Source organism: Carya illinoinensis, chromosome 9 (genome assembly GCF_018687715.1).
Source record: "Carya illinoinensis cultivar Pawnee chromosome 9, C.illinoinensisPawnee_v1, whole genome shotgun sequence".
Lineage (NCBI taxonomy): Eukaryota > Viridiplantae > Streptophyta > Magnoliopsida > Fagales > Juglandaceae > Carya > Carya illinoinensis.
Window position 1 is genome coordinate 38,849,787 of NC_056760.1, and position 12,750 is coordinate 38,862,536.

Here is a 12,750-nt window from a genome sequence, read left to right on the forward strand (position 1 = left end):
TTCCGATTTTGGATTGATGCCATGCTCATGATATACAGTTTGTGCAATGAACAGGATACACAGTGAGTTCAATCATCTCCATAAATTTATATGGTCGTCTTTGATAGGTCCCAAACTCAGATAATACGAGAATAGGTAAATGGGTTTCTCTTCGGGTGAGAAAGTACCGCAAGTTTTGAATGACAAATGATTTCTGGATCTTCATTGACAACTGTAGGCTGCTTAAATAAGCAAAACTTCATACAACGGCAACCGAAGCAAAAGGAAATGAGAAACCAACAACTGGACGCAAACACACATAAAACAATACATGCAAAATAGAACATAACTGCATGAAATAAAAGTGACGTAAATAACGCAACAATAACGCAACTACTGAGGATCCATTTGCAGCTGAAGACCCACTCGCACGTAAAACTCTCTACTGGACGACGACCCAGTCTTGCCCTCTACTTTCCACGTGCTTAAATGGTTCCGTCTACTGCCCGCTACGTTTGCAACGATCTTTCACGTACAGGCTCATCCCAAATATTTGGGATTCGCCTTATGGCGCCTCCCGGATCGTCGTGGCTCATCAGTCTTCATTGAACAAAGTATGTAAAAGCTATGTTGGAGAAGAGAAACGCAAGAAATAACGTTACATACAAACAGAGCATATCAATCTTTCAATTTGCCCTCTACTTAAGAGTCTCCATTTTCGCGAAGTCAATGTTGGCCTTTCCATCCAGTTTCCTATTCATGGATTGCCTCAGATAATCTCCAAACCTGACCTTCTTGTACATCTTATCGGAGCTTTCGGCATCTGGCACATAACCTAGTGGCTCAATTTCTACATCATCGTGTGGGCAGACAAATGCTGCATACGATATCCTTGCCTTTCTCTCGTTTGTCACAGCCCTGTGCTCAATGCTTTTGTACTTCCCATTGCTCCATATCTGATATTACAACACAACGAACCAAAACTTGAGTCCCAAGAATAGGTATAATTTGGATTCCATAGAGTTCTGGTTCCAACTCTATGGCTTAGAGTGGAAAAGAGATAGACATATAAAGTGAGTTTCACACAGGATTAAATATTCAATAATTGTCGTGAGACCTACTTTGTGTCGATCTCTCCCTTCCATTCTAGATCTTAGAGTCCTGCATCAACTCTATTACTTGCTATAAGGTCATCGACATCCCTAATCTCAAGTGGGACAGAGATATGCATGTGAATTCAGTTTTACAATATTTGTTGAGCTAGAAAAAAAATAAATGTTGTAGGATTCTGTAGGGCATTCTTCATGTGCCTACTTTTCTTGTACTTGTGACTTCATGTTTAGAAAAAACTGAAAATTTCTTTATAAAAATATCATATCTACACACCAATTTTACAAGAATACTCTACACACTAAAATGGCGCATCCTCATGCCTCTGGGTTTTCTTCAAATGATGACATGACACTAACAAATGTGGATGCCATGTCTGTGTGTAGAATAACTTTTGTAAAATTTGTTTAGATTAGCATTTTTCCTATGCTATTTTGGGAATTCCTTCTGGAATATGCTTTCTTAAAGGACAAAGTCGAGACTTGGGGACCAATACCTCAATAGCATCTCCAACATTCACAACAAGAGCATTGGGGATGGGCTTGAGGGGCACCCATGCTCCTCCATGTCTAACTTGTAACCCACATACATCATCCTTTTGCATGAGTATGGTTATGGTGCTTGAGTCCGAGTGTGGACTTAAACCTAATACTTTGTCAGGAGAGCGGCAGGGAGGATAGTAGTTTACACGCAAACCTAGTACCAACTCTTTGTGCAGACCAAGCAGAGCATCCTTTTCTGTCCCCATAATCAGAGACAGTGAACCTAGGAGCTCCACCGCCATTCTTCTGACTTCACTCGAGTACATCTCAATGGCTTCCCTGCATTTTGGGGATAATTTTAGTTTTCAAATTGCAGAATCCTCCAGTTTTCCTGAACTCAAATATATTGGAAACGTACCTAATTCCCGTGGGTTGGTTTGGCCAAAGTTGTAGCTTACGATATTGGGTTGGATAAACGACGAGAATAAGTGCATCGGACCAGTCGAGTGTCTGTTCTTCAGAAACCACATAAGCATGTCCATAACCTTGTATGTCATCCGAAGGCATTGAATACCTGTTCTTCTCTTCTAGTGGAAGATCAAAAAACTCAGCTGTGACGTCCTTTGTATTCTGCAGCACTTCGCTTGCTACTCCGTGATTTATCACCTGAAAATGCGTTTTCAATGTGAAAGCTGAGATTTTATGCTGGAGGCTCTCAACCTCATCCAAGATGCAAAATAGCATCTTATCTGCAACCTTTATCTCTGCTTCGTTTGCAAAATATGAATGAATATAAAATTACCTGAAAGAAGCCCCAGTCTTTGCAAGCAAGATCCAGCCTCTTAAGCTCCTCTGCGTCTCCTTTTGACAGCAATGATAAATCAAGGACAGGAATCTCAAAGGAAAGATGAGGCTGAACTGTGTCACTTTGCATGTCGTCATGGTTCCTTGCGTATCTTTCAGGAACCTGAAAAGGGTCAGACCTCATCATTTCTTGAGCATTTGGAACTGGTAGAGATGGCGCAAAAGTGGGAACATAAGTCTCCTCTGCAAATTCCTTAATATTGGAATCCATGTTTCCTATGCCTGGAAGAGCTGGGCTTTGAGATTTTAGTAATCCGTTCCTCAATGCTCCCATGAATTTATAGCCATAAAGATCACTTCAATCTTGTGATCTTGAAGACCACTAGTGACACTGACTGCAAAAGAGACTCAAATTAGAAGATCACTAGTGACACAGACTGCAAGAGAGAGTTCTAAGTTTTCTTAATTGGATTAAAGGTAAAACCAATTGTCAAATTTTAACTCTATAAAATAAATTTCTTTCAGTTTTTTATTTTAATGTGTTGATTCGAGAATTCGGAATTTTTTTTATAATAAATTATATAAAAAATTAAGATTGATTTAAAAAATAATTAATCCTACATTTATGTGAGGAGGGTCCCATGTCCGAAGCAGGACGAAAAGAAAAAGGACATTCAATCTCGATCTTTATATCTCAGGGATAGATCAGAATCAAACGTATAATGATTAATGTTGTGGTTGTTGGTTTGTGATTTGGATTTTTTTGTAACTCTATTTTCGTTAGTGCATGAACGTTTTCCTAGTGACCTCCGCCTCCTTACATGTATATGGAGGTAGCCATCGCGGCAGAAAGTTGGAAACATTAATCTAAGGCTTTGCATCCACACCAATAATCATAAGAAATGAATCCAGAATTCACATATCCATGACCATCACGTCTTGTTACATAGCAGCTTGCACAGAGACAGTATATTGCACGGCTTAGAGTACCTCGTTTGTTGCGACCGTTCCTAATTTCCCTTGCCTATTTATTGCATTTCCTTCCTAACTATATATATTTTCTAATGAATCCGGCAACGTTATACTGCTCGTAGAGCATGCATGCGACTAGTACAAGGTAAAGTGCAGTCAAATTTGAATTCAAAACGAAGACTGCATCAAGGGTTGCAGGACATGGGATCCGAATTTAGAAAAGAAAGTTGCAAGCTGCATAGATCTTGGATTCGATAAAGCCATATGCTGTGTGAAGACAAATTGTCAAAATTGATAACAAAAATGGAAAGAAGTTATTGCAATGTAGTACTTTTGAGGATAAAAATGGGATAAAATTAAAGGACCTTAATAAAGGGATGGATTTGAGGACTTTATCATTAGTTTGGTTATTTAGTACTTAATGTGGTAGCACTCGCCTTGATTTCAGGATGGTATCAAAAGCGTAGGGATTAAGCTGGGACTGCTTTATTTGAAAATTCTGTATTAAATGATTCGATGTTCATCTCTTCTTCTTTTTTTATACACGGGGTGGGGGTTTTAAAATTTTCATTTGGAGAACCAAGTCATATGTTATTAGGCCATTAGGCTCTTGGTTTTTGATGTTTATCTCTGAATAATACTACAATCACTAAAGAAATAGTTTAGGTTGAAGGGAGGGAAAAGATTGAAAGACATGAACATTAATAGGTCACAATAGGAGAAGGAAGAGGAACATGGAACAATAGTACTCAACTTAATTTCTATAATTATTCTTCGCATGGGATATATAGAGTACTTCTATGTCTAACATTTAAGTACATTACCAAAACACAACTTAATTATTACCAGACAATACAACGTATAACTAAACAAACATTAATATAAACTGCAAATCTAAATACATTCCCAAGCCAAAAGAAGCTCTTGGTTTTCAATTATAATCATGATCTAAGAATATTCCAAAATACTACTAAATTGGCACCACATTCAACATCCTTGTAGAACTTGAATGACAGCAAACCTTAACTTGGTCCTCTCACTTGGGAGGGCAGAAAGTGACGACATACCTTGTGGCCCTGCATTTGTTAAGACTGGTAGAGTCATCAAAAGCATAGCTATAAGCTTTGGGGCAAATAGCCTTAAAGAGATTTGCAAAAAGGGTGGGCTTGCAGTTCTTTGGGTTGGAATAGTCCCCTGTGCAGCAATACTTTGCAGATTGCATGGCCAAGCAGGCACTCTTGCACCCGACCACCTTGCCTCCTACCTTCATTTCCAAAGCAGATGGGCAGCAAATGTTCAAATCCACCTCGCACGATGCAATACCACACCCAATGCCACCCCCAACTGGTTTCATCGAAACAGGCAAATTGAAGCCATCGACCAAGCTCACATCATAGTAATGCAAGGGAGAAGTGGAGGTGCCGAGTGTCATCTCGACTACTGTTGCTGGCGGCACACCTCCTGTTCCTTGGCAATGTAGTTTGCCTGAACAATCTCCAGTGTCGCATGAGCCTTTTCCATTGTTGTCGAATCTACAACCTTGTCTGCCCCAGATCCTTCCTGACCATTTCTCAGCCACGTCAACGACAACTTCCTCCCCACTACCAAGATGGAATCCACCATCTTTTGGGGTCTTCTGCCCTCCACCCCCAAGTATTCCGGGCCATATACTTTCATTACAATTGTTCACCAGAATCAGTTGTGCCCCGTCTACAAAAACACAAGAAATAAATAAGAACAACAAAGAAAACATCAGAGGTTGAAAGAAATGTACAAAACCACGGATAAAGATAGCAGAAGAATTACTTGTGAAGGAGATAGAGGCGACGAGATAGAAGAGAAGGGGCCGGAGAAATAGGGAAGTAGGCATTGTCATGTTGTTTTTTGTTCTTCTCATACAGAATTTGGTTTAAGATATGCAAGGGAAGTAGCTAAGTAGGGGAAGGACTTCCAGCTATATTGTCACAAGTATAGATTGTGACAGATGCGACCTTTTTAAGGAAGTTCGCGGAGAGATCACACTAGTGGTTCAGTGACTGTGCCATTCTCTTTAGCTTTGTCTGCTGCTCTTTTCACTTTCAGCTTGACGATGGGCATATGCATTGCTTCCATTGGAGGTTTCGTGCCAGTGCGCACTGTGAATCAAAGTTTCTCTAATTGTTTAATCTTTTTTTTCCATTCAAACTTTTCAGTAAATAAAATGCGGGGATCAAGAATTTCTGAAGTTTATTTTGGCATGAATTTCAAAGTTTAAAGTGAGAAAAATATGAACAGAGAGAAGATAATATACAAAATCTATATAAAGATGAAAGAATTCTTAAATAATAATATACAAAAAGATACAATAACTTTATAAAAAGCTTGTTTTGTCATTTTACTAATTTTTTAATATGAAAGATTAAGAAAAAAGGAAAAGGGAGAGTTGTGCTTTAGTTAATTAACTACAATCATAAAGCAACTTAGCAAGATTTAATTGGCAGAGCAAAGTAATGCTCCTACCCTTCCACTATAAGCTTCATCTGCTCCTTTGCAATTGAAAAATTAGACTTGCTGATCTGTACGTGTCGGTGGAGGATAAAAATATGACAAGGATGATGTGTTGCCGACGATGAAAGGTAAATTAGAATAACTTAATTAAGTATTGGGGATTCTTTCCTCCCAAGCATTTATAATAAAGAGTAATATTATATAGAGATATTAATTGTATAAGTATCGTGTATTTATTTAAAAATAAAATAAAATTTATTATTAAAAAATTAATTTTTTTAATATAAATCTCATATTTATTATTTTTTTTTAAAAAAATATGCGACATTTATATATTTTATAATTGTAAATATTATGTTTTTTTTAATTAAAAAAAAAAGAGTAAAATTGACTCGTCCAAATGGTGGAACTAATATTGGCTTTTGGCACGTCTGCACTAATTGAAATGAGGCGTGAATTTTTGTGGTTTAGAAATCTAATGAGGTGGGTGATATAAGTTTAGTCAGAAGTATATAACTTGCAAATATATATAAATACCTTTTTTGTGACAAGTACAAGATCTTTTATTAGGACTGAAATAGGCAAAACTTAAATACACAAGTAATACACAAGAAGAGTACGCCTAGCTAGGAACTAGAGATAGATGCGAGGAAATCATAAAAGGTGAGAGCATCAAAATCTATGGCAATGGCCCACGTGAACAAAGCCTTCTAAGAAAAAACTATTTTCCAGATAGCATTCCGGATCCTCAAAGTCCCAATCATTCATTTCCCTCGAAATACACCAAAGTAAACAAATGGAAATCATTTTCCACACAGCTACAATTTGGGGGATACCCTTAAGTCCCTGTCTAACTAGCTAGCAAATCAACCTACTCCTGGGCATAACTCATGCTAATCCCACTCTACTGAAAAAACCATACCAAAGGGCCATGGCAAACTCGAGATGTACAAGTAAATGATAAACTGTTTCACCACCCTTTTGATATACTGCACCAATTAATAAGGATAAACCCATGTTTCCTTAGGTTCTCTATAATCAGAATCTTCTCTGATGATGCTGTCCAAATAAAAAGGCAGCCTTGTGGGTTCAAAACTGGATGTTATACGTTCATGATTTAATTGATCAAATTCAATTTGTATATAGGAGATTTATATACTGTGTTCGGAAATGATAAATTACTCCCAAAAGGAATCTATTGATTCTCTTGCAAATGATCAGGGTGTAGGTGTTATATTGAAAAATTCTATACATCATATTATCATTCTACTTGCATTCCACTAAATAAGATATGACATATTTATTACTATTAAATGATTATTTATTATATATTTTTTATCATAAAATAGTAATAAATGTACCATATTATATATAGTATGATGTAAATAAAATGATAGTATAATGTATAACATTATTCGATGATTTACTTTACAGTCGAAATTCATCTAGTAACTACAAGGGTCTTTAATTAGTTGCTACCAGTCCATATTGTGAATACGTGATTAACGTGGCTTTGGGCCGAAGTTCACTTGGATTAATGGTGTCTCGTTCAATATTTCCTAATCTCCCACTTAGATAGCATAACACCTTAGATGGTATTAAGTGACATCTTGGTTCAAGGATATGGCGGTTGGAGAGAGTGGCTCTGAAAACGATCTGACCTCTGTTTTTGGTTGCATTCTAGTTTAGGGAATCGCAAGATCTGTAATAAAAGATGATAAATAATACTTACAGACGTAAATATATAAACGTCGTGTAATTATTTTAAAAAAATAAATAAATACGGAATCTACATAAAAAAAAATTAATTTTTTTAATAATAAATTTCATTCTTTTTTAAAATGATTGTAAGACGTTTACACACACTTTACGACTATATATATTATTACTCGGATAGCAAATTCGAAATGACTTATAATATGGAATTACTTTCTGTTAAATGACTCATAAGTTTACACTAAAATTCCGTATTTTTTTTTATCATTTTTCTTTTTTTCTTTTTTGTTTCTATTTATCATGACAACTCTATTTATGTGCTTTTCGCATTTATTGGAGTTTTTTTTTTTTTTTTAATTTTACTTATCTTTGTCATTAATATTTTTATAAATTTTCATAAAAAATATAATAAATAATTTAATTTTTTTTAATTTTAAAATAATATTAATATTTAAAATTATATTATAATAATATTTTATTCAATTTTTAAAAAAACATTTCATCTCATCAATTGTCTCGTCTCGTCCCGTCTGTCTAACCAATCGGTGGTAATTTATCGGTTCTTCTTTTGTGTCTCGTTGTTGGCCTCTCCACTCACTTGGCCACTCGGGGATTCTATGGTCTTTTCAATAATAATACGTGGCGACCATCCCTTTGCAAAACGAAGGACAAGGCGCGTCGAAGAGAGTCAAGAGACCAAATAAAACGGCATTCATCCCATTTTACCCCTCCGAAAACCCCTTGCCAGCAGTTCCATCCGCTTCAGCAGTTCTCCGCTTCAGCAGTTCAGCAGCTTCAGCTTCAGGGTTTTGCTTTTGCAGCGATGATTCGCGTCGCTATTAAACTCTGTAGAGCGGCTACCTCCGTCGTCTCTTTACCAACTCCCCGCACAACCGGACGTCTCTCTTTGTCATTACCACCACCGTTCAGATTACTCCACGATGGAATCAACGGCGCGGATGCGAATCCAGTTGCTCGTCAGATGATCAACTACGCCATTTCTCATGCCAGGTCCCAAAAATCAGGTTCTTCCTTAATCATTCTATACGTGAAAAACTCAGATATTTATTTGAATTCTTAATTTATGATATGATTTTCTTTGTGTTGCAATTTTTCAGATGAATCCTACGCACAAGGTCTACTGATACTGGAACAGTGTCTTTCCACTCAGTCAAGTGAGGTTCCAGATGCTGAAAATTCAAGGGGATTAGTTTTTCTGGCAATGTCTACCTTATTATCTGAAAGGTTCCCCTTTTCCTTATATTTTTCTGTGAAATTTTTAGTTTCAGAAATTTGTAATAAGTTTGAGTTTGGTGGATTTTAGAGGGGATTTTAGCGAGGCAATCGAAAAACTTCAGAGAATCCAAGATTTAAAGCACTCTTCTTTGGGCATTAAAGGTAAACATTTACGTTTTTTTAGTCTAATTTCTTGCATTCTCATTGAATTTGTGAAACTGGATTCAAATGGCGAAAAGGGTATTGACCAGAACTTCTGTTCGGGTCCTTGATACAGTTGCTGCAATGGAAGCTCTTGTTGGGCTTCATCTAGAGTTGGGGCAGGTCAGTCTCAACAAGCATCTACTACGGCGTTTTCTATTATTTTTTCATATATTTATTTATTTTCAATTTGCTATTCTTGAATTTTGAAATTTATCTGGAGTTGGCTCGCGCTATATAGGATGATACTTCAACGGTGGTCGCAGATAAATGCTTAGAACTGGTTGAGAAAGATGTACCCAAAGCTGGTGGTGGAAACCCCTTGGTCTTAAGTGTCCGTGCCAAAGCAGCTAAAGGGTTTGTTGAGCTTATCCGTGGTGACCTGCAATTAGGTATCTCAAAGCCTTGGTTCCTTTGTGTCGGTCATTGTAACAGCTTACCGAAAGTACTGTATGCTTCGAATTCAATGCAGCAGAGACATTTTTGCAAGGACGCGAGGAGACTGAAGGAAGTACTGGTGAGGTTAATGTTATTAGTCACTGTGGAAGATATTATGGTGCAGTGCATTGATGCTTTGATTTATAGGTAGTGTTGTTCTATCATATGGTGAATTCTTGCATGCCACTCAGAATCTTTCCTTGGCTAAAGAGATTTACCAAAAAGTTATTCAAGGGGTGGCTGAGAACAAAGATTTTAGTGACTTAAATGCCGTAGCAGCTTGTAATATGTCATCTGCGGAAGTATTGTTGGCAGCCACATGTGCTTTAGGACAGCTTGAGGCACACATGGGGTTGGTTCAAGATTCCCTTTCTCTTGGTATGATATTCTTGCAACATGAATCTAACTTTTTTGTTTTTTAATATTTAGAAACTTTGGCGGCGCAGAAGAGATATTGACAAGGGCATTGTCTACAGCAGAGGACCACTTTGGTATGTTAGTTTGACTTTCCTCATTTGTTTTTTTATGTACTTTCCCAAGGGTGTTTGAGAACAAAGTGCCGATTAATCCCAGGGATGCACAGGCCATCGACAATGAGTTTCTCTCAAGTGCCCTCATTTAATTTAGTGATATACAAATTGTCGCTGCAATTTTATTTGCACCTGTCTCTGCAATGATATCTTAGTATGTGCTGTGCTTTTGTTTGTGTGGTACAGGCTCTCACCACCCTAAGGTTGGGGCTGTCTTAACCTGCATAGCTCTTATGTTTAGGCGTAAGGCAATGCAGGAGCGTTCAAGTTCCCTTTTGATTCAAGAGGTCAGTACTGTACAAGACTTAATTTAGTTATTATGGAAAACTTCCAATTTTTAACATTTATTGTTCAATGTTTTAAACTAGCATGCATAGGCAATGTTCTTGTATATGTCTAGTATACTTAGGCTTTTGCCTATTCTTATGATCAATACAATTTTGTTTACCTTCCTTTTATAGGCCTTGAGCCTTGCAAAAAAACTTTAAAAATCTTTTGATATATAAAATATTTTTACTTATCAAAAAAAAAAAAATTGTTTACCAATAAAAAAATATTTTTTATTTGCTCTTGGGCTCTTAAGAACTGGATATTGTGAAGCCATGCATGAATGAATTCTGGAAGTGAAGGGTCAAGGATAATCGTTTATCTTCATCGCATTACCAACTCATTTCTCTCTGCAGTTGATTGAACGGTCAATTCAGATAGGTTATTCTATTAGGGTTGCAAGATGTATGCTCACATTGTTGTAACAAGTTGTTGGTGTCATTATGAATAGGAAATATGATTTTGCTGAGACATTCAATTTCTGAGAGTAGTTTACCTAGGGTCCACTCAATCCCATTCATATGCATGAGATTCTCCAGCACATTACTTTGTCAATGCATTAATTCTCTTTAATGCGTTGGAGTTTGTTTATGGGAATGTTTTCTTACTTCAATGTTTTAAATGACTTTTTAGGGACTATACAGAAAGGCAATAGAGTTGCTGAAAGCTCCACAGTTGGAGACTGATGGTATAGTGAACAACTCATTCACTTCTCTTTAGTCATATTCAATTGAATGATTGTTTGTTTTGGTCTTTTATGTCACATGTTGCCCCTTTTTGGTAGATCGAGAAGCAAAGGTAGATAGACGTGATATTGTGGCCCTTGCTAGAGGTAATGGTTGCTGTGAATGATGCTTTTTCGTAATGCATACTGTATGGCATGGGGTATGAACTATGATCATTAAGAGTAGTAATTAACCGCTAATTTCCAACTTTAAGTAGAATATCAACAACGTGCTCTATTTGTTGTGGTTTGCTTTACTATGATGACTCTTAGTAGGATTTCTGCATTGATATCGTTTGTTGAGTATGTAGGTGGGTATGCAGAAGCACTCTGTGTCCAACAGAACAGAAAGGCTGAAGGAGAAAAAATGAAGACTTGGGCTGAGGCTGCATGGAGGAACAGTAGGCTGTCACTGGCTGAGGCGCTAGAAATATCGGAGTCTTCTTCCAAAGTGCCAGTTATAGATGCTCGAACCTGCAGAGCCCTTTAGTTTCTCTTTTTTTCCAGGTTCTGCAGCAAGAGTTCACAGTACCTGTTCTTGATACCTCAAAGCAGTGTGAAACTCTCCTAACCTACATACACTCTACCTCCGGTCCATTTGAGACAGATGTCTCATGTCTGCATTATGTATCCGTCTATTAATATGTGCAGAGACATAATCCAGGCAGTTGCAATGCCTTCTGACTTGCATATAGCAGAGTTGGTCTGGTGTAACATAAGCTGGTTGACCGATGAATGAGCCTTAGATTGATCTTTGATGAGCTCTAAGCTCTTATGATTACAGATCTACAGATCTATCGTTGATGAGCCTAGGCTTAGTTCGAGTTTGGTAAATCTAGTGACGCTGAGACAATGGAATGAAGTATTTCTCCACATAATTGGAGTTCGGTGAACCAAAGAGCTTTCGAGTGTGTTAACAGCTATCAATTTTCAAACACTCGACAGATTGATCTTTCCAATACTAGGCTTCACTTAGCTTTTTATCGTTTGGCTTTCAAGAAAAACAAGTCCTTTATAAGGCAGGTTTGCTATTCTTAGAAATTGCAGATTTTGCCTTCCAATTTTTTACTTGGTTGTTGCTGGCAAGTGTAGAACTGCGCATTGCCTAATACGGATGTAAGATGTTAGATTATGTACACTGTCCAAACGTGTAAAACGGTCAAATTACACTTACAGTTAAGAGGCTGATTCTTCAAACAAATTATAATTGCAGTGGAATATCAAGACCTTTCCCCACATCCCCCCCCATAACCTGTAGTATTTCCTTCTTTTGGTTACGATACGGAGAACATGGGAAGTTAAAAAGAAGGAAATCACCAATCCTAAAATGAAAGTTCCAATGAGGCCAATCATACAATTTCAAGAAAAGGGGCTCTGAATTTTGGCTCTACTTTTGAAACTTGTACCTGAAATTTCCAAAACCCTTTTATTTCCATAATCAAATCAACATAATATGAGAAGAGTTAGAAAAACTATAGAGAGTATAGCAGAAGCATTTATCTCGATGGACAACTCTTAAATTTGACGTTGTGCTCATCTAAATTTATTCTAGTAGTACCAGAGTGTGCCTCCTCGTAAAAACCAGGACAATACTCCCATATTCCAGCGCCAAAATGTCAAACTAAAGAGAACGATAATATTTGAGGAACAGATTTGACCGGCCGGCCATTAAAGTCAGTGGACATAAGAAGGGGTGCCCACTGTGACACCAAGCAATGAAATGTAAGCGCAGAAAAGGAAACAT

The 12,750-nt window shown here is 37.2% G+C and overlaps 3 protein-coding genes across 7 annotated transcripts; 1 reads left to right on the forward strand and 2 right to left on the reverse strand.

The window, feature by feature from the left end:
• Positions 1-173: 173 nt before the first annotated feature.
• On the reverse strand, positions 174-2,848 carry LOC122276478 (protein SRG1-like). Of its 2 annotated transcripts, XM_043086237.1 has the most exons (5): positions 2,374-2,848; positions 1,990-2,237; positions 1,586-1,910; positions 660-935; positions 174-556 (listed from the first exon to the last, which is right to left on the reverse strand). In XM_043086237.1, the coding sequence occupies exons 1-4, from the start codon at positions 2,707-2,709 to the stop codon at positions 678-680; spliced, it is 1,167 nt and encodes a 388-aa protein (XP_042942171.1). In that variant the 5' UTR covers positions 2,710-2,848; the 3' UTR covers positions 174-556; positions 660-677. The 2 variants fall into 2 exon arrangements, with proteins under 2 accessions (XP_042942171.1, XP_042942170.1); XM_043086236.1 differs by having other exon boundaries at positions 174-935; positions 2,374-2,847.
• Positions 2,849-4,090: 1,242 nt separating this feature from the next.
• LOC122275328 (thaumatin-like protein) lies at positions 4,091-5,383 on the reverse strand. Its single transcript, XM_043084340.1, has 2 exons — positions 5,154-5,383; positions 4,091-5,057 (listed from the first exon to the last, which is right to left on the reverse strand). The coding sequence occupies exons 1-2, from the start codon at positions 5,242-5,244 to the stop codon at positions 4,384-4,386; spliced, it is 765 nt and encodes a 254-aa protein (XP_042940274.1). The 5' UTR covers positions 5,245-5,383; the 3' UTR covers positions 4,091-4,383.
• Positions 5,384-8,104: 2,721 nt separating this feature from the next.
• Positions 8,105-11,991, forward strand: LOC122277618. Of its 4 annotated transcripts, none has more exons than XM_043087694.1 (12): positions 8,105-8,575; positions 8,669-8,795; positions 8,875-8,948; positions 9,064-9,110; positions 9,229-9,379; positions 9,460-9,504; positions 9,573-9,777; positions 9,855-9,916; positions 10,142-10,242; positions 10,916-10,970; positions 11,049-11,114; positions 11,318-11,991. In XM_043087694.1, exons 1-12 carry the CDS (start codon positions 8,374-8,376, stop codon positions 11,494-11,496), a joined length of 1,314 nt encoding a protein of 437 aa, XP_042943628.1. In that variant the 5' UTR covers positions 8,105-8,373; the 3' UTR covers positions 11,497-11,991. The 4 variants fall into 4 exon arrangements, with proteins under 4 accessions (XP_042943628.1, XP_042943630.1, XP_042943629.1 ...); XM_043087696.1 differs by having other exon boundaries at positions 11,067-11,114; XM_043087695.1 differs by having other exon boundaries at positions 9,463-9,504.
• The last annotated feature ends 759 nt before the right edge of the window (positions 11,992-12,750 follow it).